The sequence below is a fragment of the Phoca vitulina genome, unplaced genomic scaffold, assembly GCF_004348235.1.
Source record: "Phoca vitulina isolate PV1807 unplaced genomic scaffold, GSC_HSeal_1.0 scaffold21, whole genome shotgun sequence".
Lineage (NCBI taxonomy): Eukaryota > Metazoa > Chordata > Mammalia > Carnivora > Phocidae > Phoca > Phoca vitulina.
This window is the reverse complement of record NW_022589724.1, coordinates 10344736-10368524: the sequence shown is the minus strand read 5'-3', so window position 1 is coordinate 10368524 and position 23789 is coordinate 10344736. Positions and strand designations below refer to the sequence as shown.

Sequence of the window (23789 nt, the reverse complement as noted above, 5' to 3'; positions counted from 1 at the left end):
TGACGGCGGCGGCGGCGGCGGCGGCGGCGGCGCAGTCCCGGCCCGGCGCCCGCGGCGGCCCCGCTGCGGCCCGAGCGGCCTGGCTGCGGGATCTGTGCGCAGCCATGGCACGACCGCCCCGGCAGCGCCCGGGGGCCTGGGTGCCGCTGCTCTTGCTGCTGCTGACCGGGCCCGGCACCTGCGCCGCCAGCCCCGCAGACGACGGCGCGGGCCCCGGGGGCCGGGGACCCCGGGGCCGCGTGCGGGGGGACGCGGGCGCCGACGAGGCGGTGCCGCGCCACGACTCTTCCTACGGCACGTTCGCCGGGGAGTTCTACGACCTGCGCTACCTGTCGGAGGAGGGTGAGGCTGCGAGAGGGAGACGCGTGGTGGGGGTGGGGGGGGACCGAGGCGGCCGCGGGAGCAGGGCCGGAGGGGCGGTTTGGTAAGGAGGCCAATGGAGGTAGCTCTGGGACCGCGGGACTGGGATGGGGAGCGCACTGCTCAGACCCCCGCCGGCCCGCAGGAGGCACCCGGAGAGCTGTCAGCGCCTTCCACCCGCCGCCCGCTTTACAGGTAGGGAGACTGAGGCCAGGAGAAGGAGGTGGTCAGCCGAGCCCTGGGAGGCTGCGGACAGGTGGGGCTGAGCCTAGGCTCCCCCAGTTCTTGGCGTCTGGCCTCCACTCTCCCTGTCCGGGGTTGGGGTAGCGGGTGCTAGGGGAGGAGGCCGCCATCTGGCCTGGGGTGTGTGAGATCAGGGAAGCTGGTGGGAAGCAGAAATCACAATTTAAAGTGATGCTGTTTTATTTTCTCCCTGTCTGTATTGACCTAAATTTACAGTGACTAGTGACCTAACCTTTCAGCGTTCTGTTCTTGCTGATTGCCTGCCATCAGAGCTGGGGCATATTTCCGTGCCCACTTCCATCCCAGTTCTTTTCTGTTATCACACATGTTAAAGTTCCCTACTGTGAGCCACCATTGTAGGGGGCTGCTGGGCCCAGAGACTAGGGGTTTTTCAGCTACAGACCTCCCTGTGGAGTTGCTTTAGTGAGCACAAAAGCCAAGCTGATTCTGTTGTAGAAGGCATAGAAACTGGCTTCTTCTGCAGTTTGGAAAGTAGTGATTTTTCCTATTTTTATGCTAAGAGGAATATGCAAGAATTAAATTGGGGTTGAAATGTCCCCGCAACTGATATGATGCTGGGTGTATTTGTTATGAAGGATTCGGTTTAGCTGTATACAAGAAGCACACATTAATAGCTTAAATAAGATAGAAGTTTCTCTGTCATGTAAAGAAATCTATAAGTAGGGAGTCTGGGCTGGTATTGGAGGCTCCATGCTCATCAGAGACCCTGGATCCTGGTCTTCTGCTTCTTCACAATTCTTAGCATGTAACTTCGTGGTCCAAAATGGCTACTTGATGTCCAGCCACTACATTCACTGTCCAGACAGTGGGAAAGAGAAAGTGGGAAGGTCACTAACTACTTTATAAGGAGATTACTCAGAAGTCCCATATAACAATTATACTTCCTTGGCCACAATGTGGCCACATGTAAATGCAAAGGAGGCTGGGAAAGTTAGCTTTTTAGCTGAGAGGCAATATGCCCAGTTAAAAAATTGGAATTATTGTATTGAAATGGAAAGGATGGATTTGGGGAAATATATTAGTTGGGTAGAGGTTCAAGCACTGAAACAGAGACCCCTACGTATAGTGGCTTAAATAAGGTACTTTATTTTTTTTTCTCACATGAGTCTGACTGGTCTGGGCAGTTGGGACAGCTCTGTTCCACAAGGTCAGTGCATCTTGTTCCGCCATCCAGTAAAGTTTTGTCCTCATTGGTGTGGTAGAAGATGGTTGCTTGCATGTCCTTGTTCAAGCTTGAGGAAAGGAGAAGAGGAAATTCAGGACAGGCCATTACCTTTTAGCCTGGTCACACAGGTCACTGCTGTTCACATTCCTTTGGCAAGAACATGACATGACCTAGCTGCAAGAGAGGCTGGGAAATGTAGTCTTCTAGCTGGGCAGCCATGTGGCCAGGGAGGAGGAGGGATGGGGGAGGAGGCGGGGACAGACAAGCCGAAGCAGCATCTATCACCCTGGAAACGAACAAACATTTCAAAGCCCATCTGTTTCTGAAAGGATCTAATACATATTTATTCTGTTCGTCGTCAGCCCGGCACGCTGCCAGGTGACTCACGCATGGCACCCGAGAGCTCATATTCTCATTGGGCACATGTCCCTAACAGACGGAGGAGAACAAGGTCAGATGCTGTATGTCCGTTTGTATATACAGAGAGAAAGAAGTTAGTTGTAGAGTCCAGACGGTTTTATGAACATGGACGTCAGGGGGCTGAAGCCATCAGGGAGGCTTTATAGAGTTGAGCTAGGAAGTATGAAAGACTTTTATGAGCCAGAAGAGGGAGGGCATTGCAGTGAGGTGACCCCACAGGGCAACAGGGCATGTAATGTGTGTACAAATCCCTGGTTTGTCTGCTTGCCCCTCTCACCTGGCCTGCACATGCAGCCGCCGGAGGCTCAGCTCTAACCCCCAGAAATCCATGATGGTTCCAACCTGCTCACTGAATGAAGCTTCAACTCCTTTATCTGGAATTTTCTCTTTGGCCCAGCTTCCTTTTACCGTCATCTCTTACTCCTCCCCTTTGCTTATCCGGGGCTTTCACTGTCATTTCTTCTCTTCTCTCCAGCACTTTCACTATCTTTAAATGCAGACCCTACACCCGGCTGGTGGGTGCTAGTGGGGATGTTTGTGGGCTGAACCTCTCTGGGGCAGCACCTCTACTAGATTACCCTGGGCCTGGGTTTTAGCCCTGTGGATCCTGAATAGAGATTTTCTCAAGATCCTTAGAAATAATCAGTGATATTGCCTTAAAGGGTACGCCAGAGCGGGAGAAGCAGACCCAGGAAATGTCCCCAGTGGATGTTCTAACCCAGAAAGTGAAGGGAAAGAGGGTGTCAGGATGCCGTGTCCCAAGCCATGGTGAGGCCCAGTAGCATGAAGGCTTGAAATAGTTGATGGATTTGGGAAATGAGAGGTGAATTTTCCTGGGATAAATTCAGTGGAGAAAGGAGGGACCCTGATTGATTTTGAAGGAAGTGGCAAGTGAAGAGGTAGAAATAGTGCCTTTAAACTACTCTTTCTTCTTCTTCTTTTTTTTTAAGATTTTATTCTTATTTATTTGACAGAGAGAGTGAGCACAAGCAGGGGGAGTGGCAGGCAGAGAGAGAAGCAGGCTCCCTGCTGAGCAGGGAGCCCAGTGCAGGGCTCAATCCCAGGACCCTGGGATCATGACCTGAGCTGAAGGCCAATGCTCAACCAACAGAGCCACCCAGGCGCCCCCCTTCTTCTTCTTCTTCTTCTTTTTTTTTTTAAGATTTTATTTATTTGAGACAGAGAGAGAGCATGAGAGCATGAGGGGTGGGGAGGGGCAGAGGGAGAAGCAGACTCTCCGCTGAGCAGGGAGCCTGACTTGGGGCTCGATCCCAGGACCCTGAGATCATGACCTGAGCTGAAGGCAGATGCTTAACTGACTGAGCCACTCAGGCAGCCTAAAAACTACTCTTTCTTTCTATCAGTACAAATGGGGCTGTCTTTTCTAGTGATTGGACTACGTGTTTCCTCTATGCAGGGGACCCCCTTCTCAGGTTCAAAGTAGCCAATAACTGAGTTTTCAATGAAAAGATGGCCTGGTGGTATGTAAATTCAAAGAAGGGAATTAAACTAATGGAGATGGAGAATTCACTGAAACTTCCAGAGAGCCCACTGACTATTACCCACCCTGTCTAGAAACCATTTCTCCAGTGTCCTGATAGCCCAAGACTCCCAAAGCCAGCGCTGAAAACTGGCTAATTTGGTATCTTTAATTGCCCCCTAAACATGTTCATTTTTAAAAATTTATGTTTTGGTTTAACTATGCTAGGGTTGTTTTGTTTTGTTTTGTTTTTTGGAGAGAGAGTGCAGGGGTAGGGGGATGGGCAGAGGGAGAGAGAGAGAATCTTTTTTTTTTTAATGTTTTATTTATTTATTCATGAGAGTCAGAGAGAGAGAGAGAGGCAGAGGCAGAGGGAGAAGCAGGCTCTCCACCCAGCAGGGAGCCCGATGTGGGACTCGATCCCAGGACGGTCCTGGGATCATGACCTGAGCCGAAGGCAGACGCTCAACCATCTGAGCCACCCAGGCGCCCCAAGAGAGAGAATCTTAAGCAGGTTCCATGCCCAGCAAGGAGCTCATTGCAGGGCTCCATCTCATGACCCTGAGATCATGACCTGAGTTAAAATCAAGAGTCGGACACTTAACTGACTGACCCACCCAGGCACCCCTTAACTGTGCTAGATTTTAGAATTCTTAAAGATTTCCCCTGTCTTAGCCTATACGACTCATCTTTATATTCCTAACACCACTGCTACCTCTTTCAGGGAGCCTTCCCTGATTTTCTCCTTCCCCCCATCCCCTGCCATTAAGGGAGGATATTCTCTTGCAGCATACAATCTAACCCTGCCATTGACCCTTTTTGCTCTCTATGATCAAGAGTTTGGATAGGGTCCTGGTGCTCGAATCCTACCATTCATACCTCTTCCTCTTGAGGTTCTTAACACAGAATCTATATATTCAGAACAACAGAATGTAAAATAGATTTCTTCATGATTACGGGCAAATATTCTATTCTGAGGGTTCTTTGAAAAAACTGAGTTGGGTGTTTTTGGCTTAGTGTTAAGTCCCAAGTAAAGCCTCCTGCTCTCTTGTCCCTGCCATGAAGATCTGCATGCCCTGAAGCCTTACTAGCCAGCCATATGGAGGGTGGTAACTGACTTGTCCCTAGAAACATACTCTGCCTTGGAAGGAAAAGAGGGAACATATTCATGGTTGCTTATCTTTAAGGCACAGTGATCTGACCACTCGTAAAATGTGGCCCATTTCTGATCAAGTTCCGACCACATTTTTTCCTACTGAGGAAAGAGCTAGTAAGACAGTAGAGAGAAGGACAGAGCTTGGGGAAAAGGGCACAAATTCCTTCATCTGCCTGTGTTATTCCTACAAGTACATGTATTGTATGTGGATACCTAACTCATCACCTTGCCAGTCTGCAAGTCCTTTAAAGGTAAATAGCCTACATCTGATTTACCTATGTATCCTCCATGAGTGTAGTCTGATAATAACACTAACTGGGGCTAGCTTTCAGTAAGTGCTTACTGTGCACCAGGTGCTGTTCTCAGTTCCTTACCCATATTAACTTTCATTCTTACAGTAAACCTCTGACTTAGATGCTGCTATTAGCCCCACTTCGAGTTCAGAAAACTGACCCACGGAAAAATTTAAATAGCTAAAGCCACACAGCTAGAAAGTAGCAGGGAACTACATAGATTTGTTGATTAACTTTATGGATGAGATGGTGCAAGTTGTCCAGCTCTTTGGAGTAGAGGGTCCCTGTTGATCTGCTGTACTTGGAGGTACAGTGGGACAGGCTGAATGAGGTATTTCGGCAGGCAGACTTGAGGAAAGGGATTCAGAACCAATGGGGTAGGCAGTTAGTGGGGAACTGCGGGTTCCCTCCTGGTGGAGTGCCGTGAAGAAAGCTTTGCTCGATGGCCATTCACATGTGTGTGGAGCTTTCCGTATTTTCCATTTTCTAAAGCCCCTTGACCTTTGTACTTGATTCTCTGACTCTGATAAACAAAAACAATGATTCAGGCAGTTCGGACAGTGAAAGAGGCTGGTGTAGTAGTTCTCAGATTTGAACAGACAGCTGCTGGTTAAAACTTCAAGGAATCAAGTACTAAATTAATACCTGAGGGCTGTGAGCCAAGCAGTCAATTAGAAGCAATAAATAGCAGACCAGAATCCATTAACCACCCAGTGGAGGATGGCGAAATAGGCTCAAGGGATTGCAGAAGAGAACAGAGAGTGTTTAGGAATTAGACAAGAAAGGAAACCACAGATACTCACCAACTGATGGATATTTGGGTTATTTCCCATTTTTGGCAATTATGAATAATGCTGCCATGAACACCTGTGTACAAGTCTTTGTGCAAATATATGTTTTTTAGCTCCCTTGATGTATTTACATAGAAAATCAGAAAGAATCAACAGATCCATAATCAGGAGAATGCAATAGGTCGCCATAGGCAAGATCAGCATATGTAAACCAAAATCTCTCTTTGTTTTTAGCAGCAATAAGCTAGAAAATGTCAAAACAAGATATCATCTAAAATAGCAACAAAAATCTGTATATTGTCCAAATTTTGCCTAACAAAAATGCCCTGGTCCTTGTGTGGAGAAAAAATTTTAACTATTAAGTGATATAAAAAAAGAAAAAAAGGAATAAATGGGAAATATACCATGGTCTTGGAAAGAGTAACTTGGTATTATAAAGATGTCAGCTCTGCCCCCATTCATCTATTCATTTACCGCAGTTCCATACAAGAGCCCAACAGCATTTGGGGAGAGAATTTGACAAATTAGTATCTATCCTTTGCATGGAAGAATCAAGTTCTGTGAATTACTGAGATATGTTACAATGCCTAGTAATTCATATAGTGTGGTCTTGGCTCAGGAACAGCCAAATAAACCAGAGAACAAAGCAGAAAAACCCAGAAATAGACCTGTGTTCCTCTAAGAACCAATAAAATATCAAGGTGTCCTCATAAATTGCTAGGGAAAAGATGAGTTATTTAAGTAAATGGCATTGAGAAAAATTGAGTCAGTGTAGGGAGAAAAATAAAACTGTTTTCTTCACATCGTATAAAAAAAATAAATTCCAAATGGGTCAGGTCTAAATGTGAAAGGCAGTACTACAAAGTTAATAAATAAACGTGTAGGGAAAGATCTTCATGTCCTTAGAATGGAGATTAATCTCTGAGATAAGACTCTAAAAGCACAAACCGAAAGAAGAAAAATCATTTCCCCAACTACATCACATTTAAAGATTTTGGTCCAAGGAAGGATATTATAGAAAAAAGTAAGATTGGTGGCAGACTAGAAGGGGGAAAAAATGCAGCATCTGAAACCTACAGTGAGTTAGTATCAAGAATACACATAAACTCCCATGAGAAAGACCGAAAACCAAGTCTAAAAAAAAGCGCAAAGATTATGTATATAAACATCATAGAAAAGGAAACCCAAGTGGCTAATACAGATACAAAGAGATGTTTAACCCCACTAGTACTTGGGGAAATACAAATTAAAATATTGAGAATGTCGGATGATATCAAGTACCGGCAAGAGTGGGGGTGGGGAATAGGAACCTCGTGCACTGTGGATGGGATTGTAAACCGGTGCTGTTAGTCTCAATACTAATCTCACTGAGCTTTGTGGAATAAAGATGTGACCTACCTATTGCTCTCTGGGGTTTACTGAAATAAAACAAAAACCTCTTGTATATGTCCACAAGAAACATATGTAAGGCACTTCATCTCCTCATTATTTGACGAAGCAAACATTGAAGGCACTTTAAACATTAAGGCAATTGGGAGTTATTTCAAAAAATGTGGTTATGTGCACATCAAAGAATGCTATTCAGTCAGAAGTAATAACAGGTCTCACCTTTATTATAGGGATAGATAGGGATAGATTTCCAAAGGAAAATAATAAATAGAACAAGATGTACCACACAGGGTCGTTTATGCAGATTAAAGACATACACAAGCCATCTAGTTTTCAAGAGCACACATAGATAGAAATAAACATAAGAATGGCGGCTGGTGAGTCGGGGTGGGGCCTTTGCTAGTCTGCTCTGCTCAGATGCTTCCAGACCTGTGCATGGCCATGGGATGGCCAGGGCAGTGCAGCTGTGGGCAGCATGGCAGGGTGGCGCTGTTGGCTTAGTGAAAAATTGGGCCTGGACCCTCCATGGTAGATCCAGGTTCTGCTAAAGGCACTTCGGTGATTATTTTATAAGGGAGTCACGCAAGACTTTCAGGATGGTGTGGTTGGGAGCGTGGAAGGACTTTTGCAGTAAAGCAGGACCTCCCCCTGGGCAGGCAGAGTTCCATGCCCTTTGAGGAGCTCGCACAGATGTGAAGCTTACCCCCAACCCCCCTTTCAGTGTATCACAGTAAAATATTGCTTTTCTAAGATGTGTATGTGTCAGAGTGCTCATTTTGTTAAAACCTGCAGCGTTTGCAGAAGGATACTTAGAAAATACTCTAGACCAGGAGGAAAGTGGGTTTAGGATCGGATTAGGGGAAAATAGAAGATGGGCTTTGCATAGACTGATAGGAGTATCCCATAAACCAGGAAATGTCATCAGTTTAATTCGGTGCACCTACATACTTAAAAATTAAAATTCTGCCGTCAAGATAATGGGCCAGTGCAATTGTACACAGCGTGTCCGACATCCCGTTGAACGACGCTGCTCTCTAACTAGTCACCAAGAGAAAGGCTGGTAGGGTACACCCTGCAAAAAACCCACTGTGTCAGTATTTAAGGATTAATCCGTTCAGTCTCTTTTCCATCAAGATCTGATCAGAAAGAAAGATAGAAACCAGTTCTAAGTTGTGTGTTTTTTTTTTTTAAACGGGATGACCAGCCCAGTCAGCTATCTAAGTAGATGTTGGGGGACAGGAGAAACAAAAAGGAGCACAGAGACAGTAACGGCGGGAAGCAGCTACTGCCCCTGGGACTGGGGTGCTGGGAGGGGTCGGGGCACAGAGCAGGGCTTGAAGCTGTGAGAATCTAGAAGCTCAGCCAAGAGACCCCCCGCAAAACTGCAGCCCATCCTCTCTGCCCAGCTGCTGCTGGTTCCTTTGAGGGCATGACAAGGCTGGTTAGGGGAATTTAGATATAAAGCTGGCACCAACTTGCCACTGGAAGGATGAAGCAGGATCACCGAGGACTTGTGTAGGGGACAGCAATCCAATAGGAAGGAATGGTCTTTCCTTCCTCCTGCCTCCTAGCCTCCCTCCAGTGTTTCAGCAGAGCCCAGCCAACTGGCAAAGGAGAAATGTGGTTTGCAGAGTGCTCAACCCATCACAGAGTTGGCTATCGAAGGCTGGGGTTGTAGCTCAGAGACAAGAGCTTAAACACTGGCACGCGGGCCAAACTAAATTTATGCCAAATAGGTCATTTAAATTCAGGGGAAAATTGTAATGTTGTTGTGCTTAATATTATTCTGCCAACCCCAGCTAGTATAGTGAAATTAATTTGTGGTGCTAATAACCCAGAGTTAGCTCAGGCCCCGCAAGCTAAAGGGGGTGGTCTATAACAAGACTGCTCTCACTTTAGATCAACTGGCTGCAAATCCTGGGGCTACCTACAACCCCCCTCAGATTCTGTAATTCACTCGAATGTTTCATAGAGTTCAGGAAAGCACTGCACTTACTGTAAAGGATACAATTCAGGAACAGCTGGTGGTGACACACGTGGAGTGAAGTCTGGAGGTCTCCCAAATGCAGAGTTTCTATGCCCTCTCCTCATGGAATCAGGCCTTGTCACCCTCGCCAGTATTAGTTTGTTCACCAACCAGGAAGCAGCACTGACTTGTGTCCAGAGTTTCTACTGGGGTCTCATTACATAGGTATTACTGATTTAATCACTGGCTACATCATTAAATGTAGTCCCCAGCCTCCCAGCCGTCCCTGGAGGTGGGCCTAACTGACAGCCCCAAACCTCTAGTCACATGGTTGGTTTTTCTGGGGACTAGCCCCCATCCTGAGTCATCTCATCTCTTAGCACAAGCTCAGGTGTGATCCCAAGGGGCTCATGAATAACAAAGACAGCCCTGCTGGGAAGTTCCAAGGATTCGGAGCGTCTCTCCAGGACCAGGGATGAAAACCAGTTAAATTCTTTATTATACAACATCTTACAAAACAAGAGAATAAGATATGCCCAAATGCATTTGGCAAAACAAGTTCTCATTCCAAGTTTTAGAAGCATAAAAGAGAATAGGTCTGTACCTCTGAAACAAATAATGCAATATATGTTAAGAAAGAAAAAAAGAAGAAGAAGAAGGTAGCAGGAGGGGAAGAATGAAGGGGGGGAAATCGGAGGGGGAGACGAACCATGAGAGACGATGGACTCTGAAGAACAAACTGAGGGTTCTAGAGGGGAGGGGGGTGGGAGGATGGGTTAGCCTGGTGATGGGTATTGAGGAGGGCACGTTCTGCATGGAGCACTGGGTGTTATGCACAAACAATGAATCATGGAACACTACATCTAAAACTAATGATGTAATGTATGGGGATTAACATAACAATAAAAAAAATTAAAAAATAATAAAATAAATATAGGTGGCTTGAAAAAAAAAAAAGAGAATAGGAAATTACTGCTAAAAAAGCCTTGAAAAGCCATTTGCCAATGCTAATAAGGTAGTTTGGTACATTAATAAATGAGTTTTTTCCCAAAGCTTGCTCATAATTAGAGCTTAGAAACCCATTCTTCTAGAGATGATCTTACCCAATGGTTATTAGTTCTCAGTCCAGTTTACAAAACTTAATAGTAATCCCATAGTAATAATAACTGGCATTTATTGAGATGGAAATCTGCTATATGCCAAAGTATTATTCTAGATGCTAGGAAGTGGTAAGGATAACAGAAGATGGGGAAATCGAGACGCAACATTATGAGAGACTGTCTTTTTCAGTTACCCATAGAATTTTTTCTTTTTTTTTTTTTTTTAAGATTTTATTTATTTATTTGACAGAGAGACAGGGAGAGAGGGAACACAAGCAGGGGGAGTGGCAGAGGGAGAAGCAGGCTTCCAGCTGAGCAGAGAGCCCGATGCGGGGCTCGATTCCAGGACCCTGGGATCATGACCTGAGCCGAAGGCAGACGCTTAACAACTGAGCCACCCAGGCGCCCCATCTACAGAATTTTTTCAAAAAAATATTTATTTGAGAGAGAGAGACTGTGTGAGCAGGAGGGGCAGAGGGAGAGAAAGAATCTCAAGCAAGCTCCCAGCTAAACACAGAGCCCAAGGCGGGGACCCTGAGATCATGACCTGAGTTGAAACCAAGAGTCACACTCAACTGCCTGAGCCACCCAGGTGCCCCGGTTACCTATAGAATTTTTAAAACATAAGTAGTCATTGCATTCCTGGATAGATGTTCTGGGAAAAAAATAGCCTCAGCATTGTAGTAAGAATAAGAACATATATGAAGATGCTTAACATAGTTCGTACCATTAAGCAGTTGCTCAGTACATGTTAAGAGAAAAAAAATTCATCCAAGCCTGGACTCAGTCTAGAGTACCAAAGTAGACTGAGGACTCAGCATAAAATATGCATAAAAGTAGAAAAAATAGTACACTTGGTCCAATTACTTAAAGATGGTAAAAAGCTACTAGGACTGTATTTTAGCAGGTGGTCAATATCTAGGGTAATAGAAATGAACTGTCCAAAGTGTACACACGTGTGCCAGGAAAGTATAGCCTAGTGGCTTTTTTTAAAGTATAATCTGCTGTGATGTGAGAAACAAAGGCAAAAGAAAAATTAAATTTCCTTACTACTTATAGCCCATTGACAAGTCCTTGAAATAGGCAGTGACATTCCTCTAGGAACTCAGCTGCCTCGATGTTAGTACTTTGCTAAGGGCCTGACCCCCAGGATCCTGTAAGTCTACTTTGACATATAAAAGTTCCTTTGGAAACTTCCTTTATCTCTACCCACCAAGATATATATTGGCAATCATCCCCCAAGCATATGACCCACTGATAATACATCTGAAGGGTCTCATGACTGAGTTTTTACTAAACAGTAATAAATGACCTTTTCCTAACAATAGCTGGCCCCCTCAAGGTCCTGGAAACCTTGTTTCCAAAATACCTGGGAGGCTTGTGCTTTCCCTAACCCCCTCCCAACTTGAAAGGACATAATGGGCCACTCCTCACGACTGAGTGCAGCTCCTTCTGCCCACGGGTCCTGTCCCCGTGCTTTCATAAAATCACCTTTTTGCACCAAAGACATCTCAAGAATTCTTTCTTGGCCATTGGCTCCAGACCCCAACATCTTTCCTACTACATCATAATGGAACAAAGTAAACAAAGCCTCAAGTTTACATTTATTTACATTGCCTATTATCTGTGGGTGATTTTATTTATTCATTTGACAATCATGTAGTCAGCGTCCAGTGCCGAGCACAATGCTGGACAGAGAACCCAAGATGACCCACACGTGGTTCCCGTGTGCATGGAGTTAACAGCCGAGGAGAAAAATCTTTGCTGTCACAAACTGGAAGCATAGTGCAGGCCTACCCTTCAGCATGTGGTTGAATGCATTAGGATGTGAAGTGATCTTACAAGAAAGATACTCAGGTGTTAAAAAGGATTGTGTTTGAAGAATTTAGTGAGCTAGGGAAATGTCCTGTACAGCTTAATGACAAATGGAAGTTCAGAGAAAGGGGAAAATCCTATTATCGTGTATAGGTATACATGGAAAACCTCTACTATCACATATACAAATATTTCATTGTTGATTTTTTTTTTTCCCCTCTTAAAGCATGGGTATTGTATGAAAATTGTGATGTTCACACTCCCAGGGATGGTGGTGAGCCCGTGGTTGTGTGAAATTACGCCACCTCTCTGCCTCAGGTTCCCTGCCAGTAAAAGGATGGAAAGGCCACATAATTCTCAGTTCACATGTAAGACTGGCTCAAAGATGTGTGCCCTACACCCTCCCCTCATGAAGAGGGTGATTAGGCTTACACAAAGCCCTTTTGTGAGGCCCTAAACATTTCTAGACAACGTGTGGTAGAAAATAGTCAACGTATTAGAAAGAAAAATTTCTCCTTGGAAAAACGGTGTTGTTGGATTTTCTAACCATTGTTTATTCTCACTGTCTAGGTTACCCTTTCCCTACTGCTCCTCCTGTGGATCCATTTGCCAAAATCAAAGTGGATGACTGTGGAAAAACTAAGGGATGCTTTAGGTTGGTAGATCTGCGAGTTGGTTAACTTTAAGGCTAAGGCACTGATTTACTTCTCAAGGTAGTATTTCAATCGCGTATAGCTCATTCCAGTCAGGGGCCTGCATCCCCTCATTGCTTCAGCCTGTTTCCGATGGCCACTCCAGTTTTCAGCCTTAGAGGCCATAAGCTCTCGAATGCTCCTTGGCACTGGAACATCCTTCTCTGGTTTTTCATTTATGGCCATACTGCTATTGGCCCAGGTATCTACTCCTGACCAGTTGGCTGTATGAAAAAGAATCAGGTGACATGGGCTGTGTCTTACTAGCTGGGCTGTGAGCGGGACAGACCATGATTGACACATTTAAGACCCAATTCCTTTTCAAATAAAGAGTCATGACTTTGGGGTATCTGGATGATACTAACTAGTCATGAACACTGATGATTGTAGCGAGCTTGTTATCTCAGATTTAGGGAGTCCCCACGTGATTACTAGTCATGCTCTATCAAAACATGATGGGCTGGAGCTAGCAAACACTAGTAAAGACGGTGAGCCTCCCAGCCAGACAGCTCCGCTTTGTTGGAAGAGCCGCCTCCTCTTTGAAACTGTTATTTCCTAAAATAAATTGTCCTTGAGTAAAGGTTGTGATGGCTACTGCACTGAAAGTTCTGGATGTTTTTTTTCTTTTGTTCAGTGCTCAAGGCCTAAGGAGAAAAAAAATCGAATAAAGGGGTTTTGAGTTTTCTTTGGATTACAAGGGTATTTCTAAGGAATTTAAAAAATATATATTTTATTTATTTATTTGAGAGAGAGAGAGAGAATGAGAGAGAGCACAAGCAGGGGGCAGGGGCAGAGGGAGAAGCAGGCTCCCCACTGAGCAGGGAGCCCGATGTGGGACTTGATCCCAGGACCCAGGATCCCAGGACCTGAGCTGAAAGCAGACACTTAACCAGGCGCCCCTCTTAGGAATTTTTAAGAATCCAAATAATACTATTATTGAGGAAGATGGCCAGCAATGTTAAGTCTGGTGACCGGGGGACATTTTTGAGAAGGGAGGGAATTTCAGTAGCTGCTGGCTTCAGGGTGACTTGTTTTCTGGCCCATTCGTTCCTCCTTTAGCTTTCCTTACACTCATTTAGCGTTTTTACCCGGTTCTACACTGTCCTGATCTCACATCTCTTCCCAGCCATTCAGGGTCCCTGCCTGGCATGTTCCTTGCCTCCCTCTTCAGTCAGTGCTTGGCAGCTTTGTGCCCTGTTCCTTTAGATACCTTCCACCTGAGCTTCCCTTGTCCCACCCATTGCTACAGTTTTCTGTTCTTCTGAAAATGGCATAAAACAATGTCCCTCTCACTAGGGCTTCCCGATTCTTAAAGGATCCACAAGTCCCCTGGAAGAAAATTTAAATTTGAGTTTCCATTTCAATCATGCCCCTTAAAATGATGAATGTATGCATAATCGGATTATCTGGATAACCAGTTTATGCTGCTCGGTACTCTGGCGTCCTGATTGGTAATTGTGTGATAGCCTGATAGAGCCAAGGCAGATTTTATAAATAAATGATGTATTCATGCTCAGTGAATACTAGATGAGGTATTCATTTGATGTATGTATGAGGGTTTTGCAACCTTTCAAACAGATAAGAGTGGGGGAAAGTGAAATCATGTTTAGTAGTAAGAAAGTGCTCATCCAAGAGACCCTGCACTGTGTGTCAGATATACCCCATGCAGGTAAGCAAAATCTACCTTCAGTAAGATTACACCATCCATCACACGGATGCTGAGAATTTAAATGTTCCTGCGTTTGTAGTTTAATTTGTATTTAATTTGTAAGTTTTTGTTAATTTAGTTGTATGAAAATTTCTAAGTAAAAAAGAACTGGTATATATTTAATTCACAAAAACAGTTTATTAACTCTGAGAATTTCTTCCTCTGAAAGGGATTCAGAAATAACTCAGTAATAACGACTATCTGAGAAGCTCTAATATAATGTTGAGAACACTGGCCGGGAGTGGAGGCCCAGGTTCAAGTCCTCCAGCAGCTACTGACTCACTATGCAAGCAAGCCCCTTCCCATCTCTGGTCCTCAGGTTGTATGTAGATAGAAAGGAGCAGATCTTTTCCAAGATCTCTCCCAAGTGAAACTGTGGTTTTCAGATCCCTGGTAGCAAAGATCTCATTTACTTGGTAATCTTGCTTCGCTCTGCCTGATACACTGTTGCCTTCTTAATGTGTTGTGAGTAAGGAGATGAAGCAGCAGTGCTGTGTTTTGATCTCTCCTGCAGATACGGCAAGCCGGGCTGTAATGCGGAGACGTGTGACTACTTCCTTAGCTACCGGATGATCGGGGCCGACGTGGAATTTGAGCTGAGCGCTGACACAGACGGCTGGGTAGCAGTTGGATTCTCTTCAGACAAGAAAATGGTAAGATGCAAATCATGATAAAAGATGATTTTTTTCTTCTTTAGTTTGCTGTGCTACTTTAGATTTTGGAAAATGGGCATGGTTTCTCCAAGCCACCATGCCACTATTAAATGTGTGGATTTCTAGCAATTGATTTTCTTTTTCAAAGCAAGGGAAACAAATTGATAAAAGCAGTATAACAATTACATTAGTTACGGCTCTCTGATTGCAAGTGAAAAAAAATTCAAGCTAGCTTAAACAGAAAAGGAAGGGCTGGTTATGGGAATGTGAGGTATCTCGTGGTACCTGCATTTATTAGTTATTATGGCAGTACTGCTGCAAGAAAAGCCTCCAAACCACATGGCTTATTAGCATTTATTTCTTGTTCACGTGTGTGTGAATTGGCTAGGGTTCAGCTGGGCTTGGCTCCAGCCCATGAGTTGGATTCGGGTTTTCTCTAATCATTCTGGAACCAGCAGCTACCAAGGCATGTGGTTTTCATGGCAGAGACAGAAGGGCAAGAGCCCTCCAAGCCTATTTCAAACCTCTGCTCTCGTCCCACCTGCTAACATTTCATTGCCCAAAGTAAGTCACACAGCCAGGCCCAGAATGAAGGGATAGGGAAGTTCACTCCCCTGCCCAAGAGGCCCTGTGAAGGGGCGGGTATGTAATAGTACTACTGGGGAATGAAGAATCAAGTCCAACAACTCAGTCTTCCACAGTACGCGTGGGCAAGAACGCTGCTGGACCTCAGAAAGACCAGAGACAAGGAGCAGGACCAGGCAGGGCATGCAGATCCCAGGCAGCGATCCGTCACTTACCTCTGCTTCTCTCTGTGCCTCTGCTGTCTTTTTCCCTCTTCCCTCTGTGATACCATCATTTGCCACCTCACTGTGCCAGGGTGCTTCCACAGCCAGACTTTCTTGGACCCCTGTACCTTTGCACAGGCTGCTGCTCTGCCTTCTTCTTCTTTTCACCTGACCTGTCTTGAGGCTCCTGCAATGAGTGGAGGCCAGCTCAGATAGGCTTACCGCAGTGGGAGTGGTGAGAAGTGCTCACATTTGGGATATGCTTTGAAGTAGCACTGACAGCATTCGCTAGTGGATTGGAGAGAGGTTGTCGGTGGGTGTTAAGTAGAGACTGGGGGATCAGGCTAAGCAGTCAGAACCCCGGGGGCTTTGTTCTTGGAAAGGGCACCAGAAGGATGAGCTTCTACTAAAGCCAGTCCAGGCAATAAGACAATGGGCCTAACTGGTAAGATTGCATGGATATGAATCTGCATGTCCTGTCTCCTACTTTAGGGTCAGTAAGAGAGAAACAGCAGGTGTGTACCATCCTAGAAGCTGGCTTGCAATGCGATTGACCGTTTCCTGTCCTAGAATGCGTTTGCCCTCATGGTGCAGCTGTTAAGATTAGGGCGCTCGGAGGACGGAGGTTGAGTAACGCCATTCACATTTTATGTTTGACTTTTTTTTAAAGATCTATTTATTTATTTTAGAGAGCATGAGCAGGGGAGGGGCGAGGGAGAGAGAGAATCCTCCAGCAGACTCCCTGCCGAGCACGGAGGCTGACGCAGGGGCTCGATCCCAGGACCCTGAGATCATGACCTCAGCTAAAACCATGAGTCAGACACTTAACCGACTGCGCCATCTGGGTGCCCCTATGTTTGACATTTTGCTATCTGAAGGCCTTTAACAGATAAGTCTCTCTTTTCTTCTCCTATTGTTCCAAGGAGAGGCATAGCTGAAATTTTTTTCAAAATTTGATGTAAAGGAAAAGCAAAATGGAACCCCTTTTTAATAGCCTTAAACTTTTTTTTTGAAATGGTACGTTATTGTTTTTTTTTAAATAAGACTTGATTTTTAGAGCAGTTTTAGGTTCACAACAAAATTGAATACAGGGCTCAGAAGATTTTCATATACTCCCTGCCTGCACACATGCATAACCTACCCCATTATCAGCATCCCCCACAGAATGGTACATTTGTTATGGTTGATGAACATCTTTAACTTTGGGGACCTGGGTTTTTTTTGTTGTTGTTTTTTAAGATTTTATTTTTAAGTAACCTCTACATCCAGAGTGGGGCTTCAAACTGCAACCCTGAGATCAAGAGTCTCATGCTCCATCGACTAAGTCAGCCAGGTGCCCCATTTTTTGGACTTGTTTTTACTTAAATGTACAGGGGGCACCTGGTGGCTCAGTCGGTTAAGCGTCTGCCTTCGGCTCAGGTCATGATCCCAGGGTCCTGGGATCGAGCCCCGTGTCAGGCTCCCTGCTCCGTGGGAGAGTCTGCTTCTCCCTCTCCCTCTGCCGTTCCCCCTTGCTCATGCTCTCTCTCTCTGTCTCTCTCAAAAAATAAATAAAATCTTTAAAAAAATTAAATGTAAAATGTACAATCTGCAAGGATAGTGCAATACATATTCTTCACCCAGATTCACCGAACAACTTTCTTTTTATTGTGGTAGAATGTACATGACGTAAAATCTACCATCTTAACCATTTAAAAATGTACACTTCAGTGGCCTTAATCACGTTCATGGGGCAACCATCACCACTGTCTACTTCCAGAACTTTTTTTTTTTTTTTTTAAAGATTTTATTTATTTATTTGAGAGAGAGAGAATGAGAGACAGAGAGCATGAGAGGGAGGAGGGTCAGAGGGAGAAGCAGACTCCCTACCGAGCAGGGAGCCCGATGCGGGACTCGATCCCCGGACTCCAGGATCATGACCTGAGCCGAAGGCAGTTGCTTAACCAACTGAGCCACCCAGGCGCCCCCAGAACTTTTTTTTTTAACAAGTGATGACATTTTGCCACACATGCTTTAGCTCTCTCCCCTGCTGTTGCTGCTGCTATTTTCATCATTTTCTGGAAACTTTGGAGATTCAACCTATTAAAGTCGGGAAGTTTGACATTAACATGATAGTATGGTCAAACATAGTGCCCATTTTCCAGTGTTGCCCATTGTCCTGATACTACCCTTCATAGAAATTCTCATTTTATGACTTAGGATTCTGTCTAGGAACACTATTAGTTGTCATGAATCCTTAGTCTTCTTTATTTTGAAATCGTTTCTTCGCCGTGTGTGTGTGTGTGTGTGTGTGTGTGTGTGTGTGGTCTTTCATGACTGACATTGGCCCTTTTGAAGATTACAAGTATTTTTTTTTAATACTTTTTATAATTGTTTTTTGTAGAATGACTCTCAGTTTGGGTTTGATTGTTTCTTCATGATTAGGTTCGGTTTGCGTTTTCAGCAGGAATACTAAATAGCTGGTGATGTATTCTTTGAACATCACGTCAGGAGGCACTTGATGTCCGCTTCTGCGATGCTAACTTCGTCACTTGGTTAAAGCTTTTTTAATAAAAATAATTTTGGAGGGTGGGATTTCAAATTTACAGAGATAATGAAATGGATATATCTGAGTGAAATTTCTTTCTAGCAGAGACGTTTGTAAAAGACGCACTTTTGACTCTTTCCTTCATCGTTTTTCATGGTAGGGTGGTGATGACGTCATGGCCTGTGTCCACGATGACAATGGGAGGGTCCGCATACAGCACTTTTATAATGTAGGCCAGTGGGCAAAGGAGATCCAGAGAAATCCTGCCAGAGATGAAGAAGGAGTCTTTGAGAACAATCGGGTCACCTGCAGATTTAAACGCCCCGTGAACGTTCCCAGAGATGAGACAATTGTCGATCTGCATTTGAGTTGGTATTATCTGTTTGCCTGGGGTCCAGCCATTCAGGGTAAGCTTACATTTTGGCATCTGGATTAAACTCCAGACACTGCTTTGCTTGTGTTCATTATTTATTGGGCAAGAGAGCAATAAGCCCTTTGGATAGTGTAAAAGACAAAGGAGATAGGATCCTGCCTTTAGGAAGTTGTAATGGATTTATTATACACATGGACATACAAATGGACAAGTAATATGCGAACGTAGTTGGCACAGTACAAGGTAGTATGTGATGAGCTCTGCGCTTAATGGAACAGATCATGGGTCTGCTATATGTGGAGGTATGTGCTAATTCTCACGACATTCTCATTTACTCCTCACCACATCCTTGAGTGGTATAGATATTACATCCTCGTTTTAGAGAGATTAAGGAACTTGCTCAAGGCTATACAACTAATTAATGGAAGAACTAAAATTCAGTCCTAGGTCTGACTGACTCCAAAGTCAGTGAGTACTCTTAGCTCTTATGCCCTAAATATAAAAAATATTGAACAGGAAAGGACATCTGGAGACTTCTGTAGAGACTGACGCCAAGCATCCCAGTAGTGTTCACTTTATGACCATTCTGGTAGTCACAAATCCATCAAATTATCCTATAATTTAGCCCACTGCTCCTCAAATTTTAATGTGTACAGGAATTGCCTGGCTATATCATTAAAATGCAGTTTCAGTAGGTCTGGGGTGGGACCTGAGATTCTGCATTTCTAACCAGCTTCCCAGTGGATGCTGGTTCATTGACGACCTTGCTTTGGGTGGCAAGGCTTTTCAGCAGATCCCCGACAAAGACCCAAGGATATCATGAGACCTTTTGGAGGCTGCCAAAATCAAGTTACATGGTGTCTTCAGCAGTCCTCCTGGCTGATCAAGCCTAACGGCCTAAGAACGGAAGTGAGTTCTTCGTGGTGCTTGTAGGAGAGCTCATTCTGGCTTTGACAGTTGTGTCTTTCTTTACTGTGTGCTCATCAACTTTCAGTTGCCTAATCTGATCTAGGTTTGTTTTTTTTATCTTCTTCTTCAAAATGTTTCCACTGATTGGTCTGGAGATTTTATACCTTCTTTGCCTGTTTCTTTCTTTCTTTTTTTTTTTTCTCCATTCTGAGAGAGAGAGAGAGAGTGCATGAGCGAGAGCATGAGCAGGGGGCAAGGTCAGAGGGAAAGGGAAAAGCAGGCTCCCCAGTGAGCAGGGAGCCCGATGTGGGACTCGATCCCAGGACCCCGAGGTCATGACCTGAGCCGAAGGCAGACGCTTAACTGACTGAGCCACCCAGGTGCCCCCTTTTATGGGGCTTGTTTCTAATTGGGAAAACATTTGGATGCCTCAGATCTGTGACACCTTTCCCATTTGCTTATTTCCCAGGATCCCAGCAATGGATCTGCAGTTATGTCTGAGTACTTTCAGTACATATATCTCAGCCTAGAGAAATGGACCTATTTAAAATGATGGGGTTTGGAGCCCAAAACTTTAGATTTGAGTGCGGGTTTTTCCCATTGGTAGCTATACCCGGCCTTCCTCTAAATTCTGAACTCCCATTTCTTTGTATCTAAAATGGGGATGATGAGAATACCAACTTCAAAGGATCATTGGAAGCATTCAATGAAAACAAGTATTTGAAGTTCCTTTACAATTTGGAAAGTGTTGTACTTGGGAAAGTCATCATCTCACATAAATGGAATAATAGCCTAACAGTCCAGGCCCTCCTCAAGTCTGATCCCTCTTTGCCTAATAAGCCCTCCAAGACTCTGGGTGTTCTTACTGTCCTCAAACAGAACAGGCATATTCCTACCCCATATACAGGCTTGTGCACCCTTTTTTGATTAAATCCCTCTCTATTGATCAAATCCTATCCATTCTCTTAAAGTCTCTCAAAGGGGCTACACTTTAAGCTAAGGCTTAAAGGGGATATGGGATTAGGTTTCCCTCAAGGGCAGCGTTGCTGCATGGTTAAGCCTAGGAGCCCATGTACATGACCAATGAGGGAGGTTAGGTTAGATGGGAGAGGGGAGTGCATCTGTTGAAAGAAAAATGTCTGCCGACCTGAGGAGTTAGACTTGCGCTAACAGGAGCCAGCGCAGAATCTGGAGCAGGGAATTAACGTGTCCGATTTGGCAGGCCTTCCCTAGCAGACAGGACTTTAAAAAACTCTCACTCGGAGCCCTGTTTCCAAGGAGACCTTTGCACTGAACTCACACACCTGTGGTCTCCCTAACCCAAGTTCCATGTGGCTTATTCAGGAGGCCAGGCACGTTGAATAAATTTCAGCTTTTTTTTTTTTTAAAGATTTTATTTATTTATTTGAGAGAGAGAGAATGAGAGAGAGAGGGGGGAGGGTCAGAGGGAGTAGTAGACTCCCCGCGGAGCAGGGAGCCCGATGCGGGACTCGATCCCGGGACTCCAGGATCATGACCTGAGCCGAAGGCAGTCGCCCAACCAACTGAGCCACCCAGGCACCCCAAATTTCAGCTTTTTAAGCATCCCATGTACACAGCCTTTCCCTCTTTACACATCTAACCAAGTTAAAAAAAAAAGTCTCTAGTCCAGACATTTGTTTGGTATCTTAATCCTCCTGCTACCTCACTCTGCTTCTCAACCATACAGACATGCACACAGCACACCCACACGCTCTCCCGTCTGATCTGGGCCGGCCACCACGTCATAGCCCACAGACGGTGACAGAGACCTCCATCTAGAAGCAAGTATGGCGTGGTCAGGAGTGGTTGATGATCATATATAAAAGATATGTTTGAGGGGAAAAAAGAGTAGCTCTTACTGTTTGAAATCAACATACAGTTCTCCTTATGGTATTAGTAAGATAAAACTCATTAGAGACCTTGAAAGTAGGCATTCATACAATACTAGGAAGCAACAGAGTGGGGTGAAATGGAAAGATCAGTAGTATTGTTCTGGTAGTGGGTGTGTGGATTCATGAGAACCAGTCTTCTGGGTAAATTTAGGTAATTTCTATGTTCTTTCTATTTCTATGTATGTACCATTACAGAGAATTCTGATGATAGCTCTAATATCTGATTCCAGATCTTTATAATTCCTGCTTATGTAGTCAATGCTAAAGACTTGTCTAATCTTTCTGTTGTTTGCATATATCATTTTAAATCTTTTTTTTTTTACTGCCCCCTTCCTTTTTCTTTCTTTCTTAAAGGCTCTATCACCCGACACGACATAGACTCACCACCGACTTCAGAGCGTGTTGTCAGTATTTACAAGTATGAAGACATTTTTATGCCATCAGCTGCCTATCAGACCTTCTCCTCTCCATTTTGTTTGCTTCTCATTGTTGCCCTGACCTTCTACTTATTGATGGGAACCCCTTAAACACAGCTGCAAAGCCAACATATTAAATGGATTAGAAAGTCTTTAGTATAAATATATTTTTTAAGAATATGCAGTATAATTTTAGCTTTTCTTATTTAAAAAAAGACTCCTATGATTTCAGTTTTTGGAAGAAAGAGCAAGCTGCTTTTCTAATCAAAGAGGATTGTTTAATATTGATCCCATACTTTTGGAAAGTACTTAAAAATTTTTCTAAGCACTTTCAAATGTGTTTTCTTATTTGAGCTTCAAAACATCTCTGAGTTGGCTTGATGAAAATTGTCAGTGCCATCTTACTGAATGGGATTTGAGGTCGAGGAAAGCTGCCTTTTTTGGTGACCCACATACCATGTGGCCTTGGCTACTTGGTCAGATAACACATAACAAGGTAGAGAAAGAGCTAGGCATACAGCTTCTAAACAACCTTTATGCTTCCAACTACAGCTCAGGAGAGTTACTTTGGGACATTACTAAAGAGAACTTTACTGGATGGCCCTAGTTCACAATCAACCTTTTAGGCAGAAGAAGTTTCAAATTTCCATAAATGCATTTGGATATTTACACAGCTGATGGGGAGAATGGGAAAGATTATAATGATAAGAAAATGGTCCATACTTAGAGGAAATTTCTTCTCAGTCAGTGAGTAGTTATGAGAAAATATTTTTTATTGCTGTTTGGAAAGGTTAGGAATGGAACTGTGAGTGTTCCTGAAGATGTAAAACTATATTAATGATAAAAAAAAAAAAGGGCATTGTTAGCGGTTAGAATTTGGACTCTTCTCTCACTGTATTTTATAAATTAACCGATTCATGTGTTGTTACAGCTAAATCCGTTGTCAGAGTCGACATCCACTGAGTATGACTAAATATGTATTATAATAGACAAGTCCTCTTAATAAAAATTTAAGGCATTTTGAAAATAAACATTTTTGGAGATTGTGGAGATTTGGAGTAGAAACTTTTTAAAGACGACATTTCTTTTTTAAATCAGAAAATGGGAGATGACCCCTAGAGTGAATTCACCTAGAGTTTCCGTTCAACATGTTTGGACTTGTAAACTGGGCCAGCAATCAGCAGTACTTATCATAATGCCTTGACTTAATGTATCCCCTTTTTTCAAAGGAACCCAAATGTTCCTTTGTTCCAAATGTCTGTGCTAACAGCCCATTCAGAGGAAAAGAGTCTATGGGTGTCATTGAGTTGCCGATGGATTTCCACTGGAGAGTTTCGCAGTCCTCTGGCTTGGCCCCATCGTTGCTATAGAGCTGGATTTGTGGATTTTGTGATTAAACAAGACTGGAGATTGATTTCTAATGCCATCCTTGAAATTCACCGTCAGGGTGAAAGTCCGCCTGGGGGGTAGGGGGAGAACTTTTAAATTCTGGAACTGTACAAAAATAAGGAAAACATTGCGATTCTGTGACACATAGTCTACCAAGTGACGTAGGAGAAATAATCCTCATTGCAGATGGAGAGAGGTTCAATGACATTAGGTGAGCAAAAG

General features: G+C 44.1%; 1 protein-coding gene across 1 annotated transcript; it reads left to right on the top strand.

Moving 5' to 3' along the window:
• Nucleotides 1–39: 39 nt before the first annotated feature.
• Nucleotides 40–23031, top strand: FRRS1L (ferric chelate reductase 1 like). The gene is made up of 5 exons (XM_032418629.1): nucleotides 40–342; nucleotides 12770–12854; nucleotides 15114–15252; nucleotides 18728–18974; nucleotides 22117–23031. Exons 1-5 carry the CDS (start codon nucleotides 105–107, stop codon nucleotides 22287–22289), a joined length of 882 nt encoding a protein of 293 aa, XP_032274520.1. The 5' UTR covers nucleotides 40–104; the 3' UTR covers nucleotides 22290–23031.
• The last annotated feature ends 758 nt before the right edge of the window (nucleotides 23032–23789 follow it).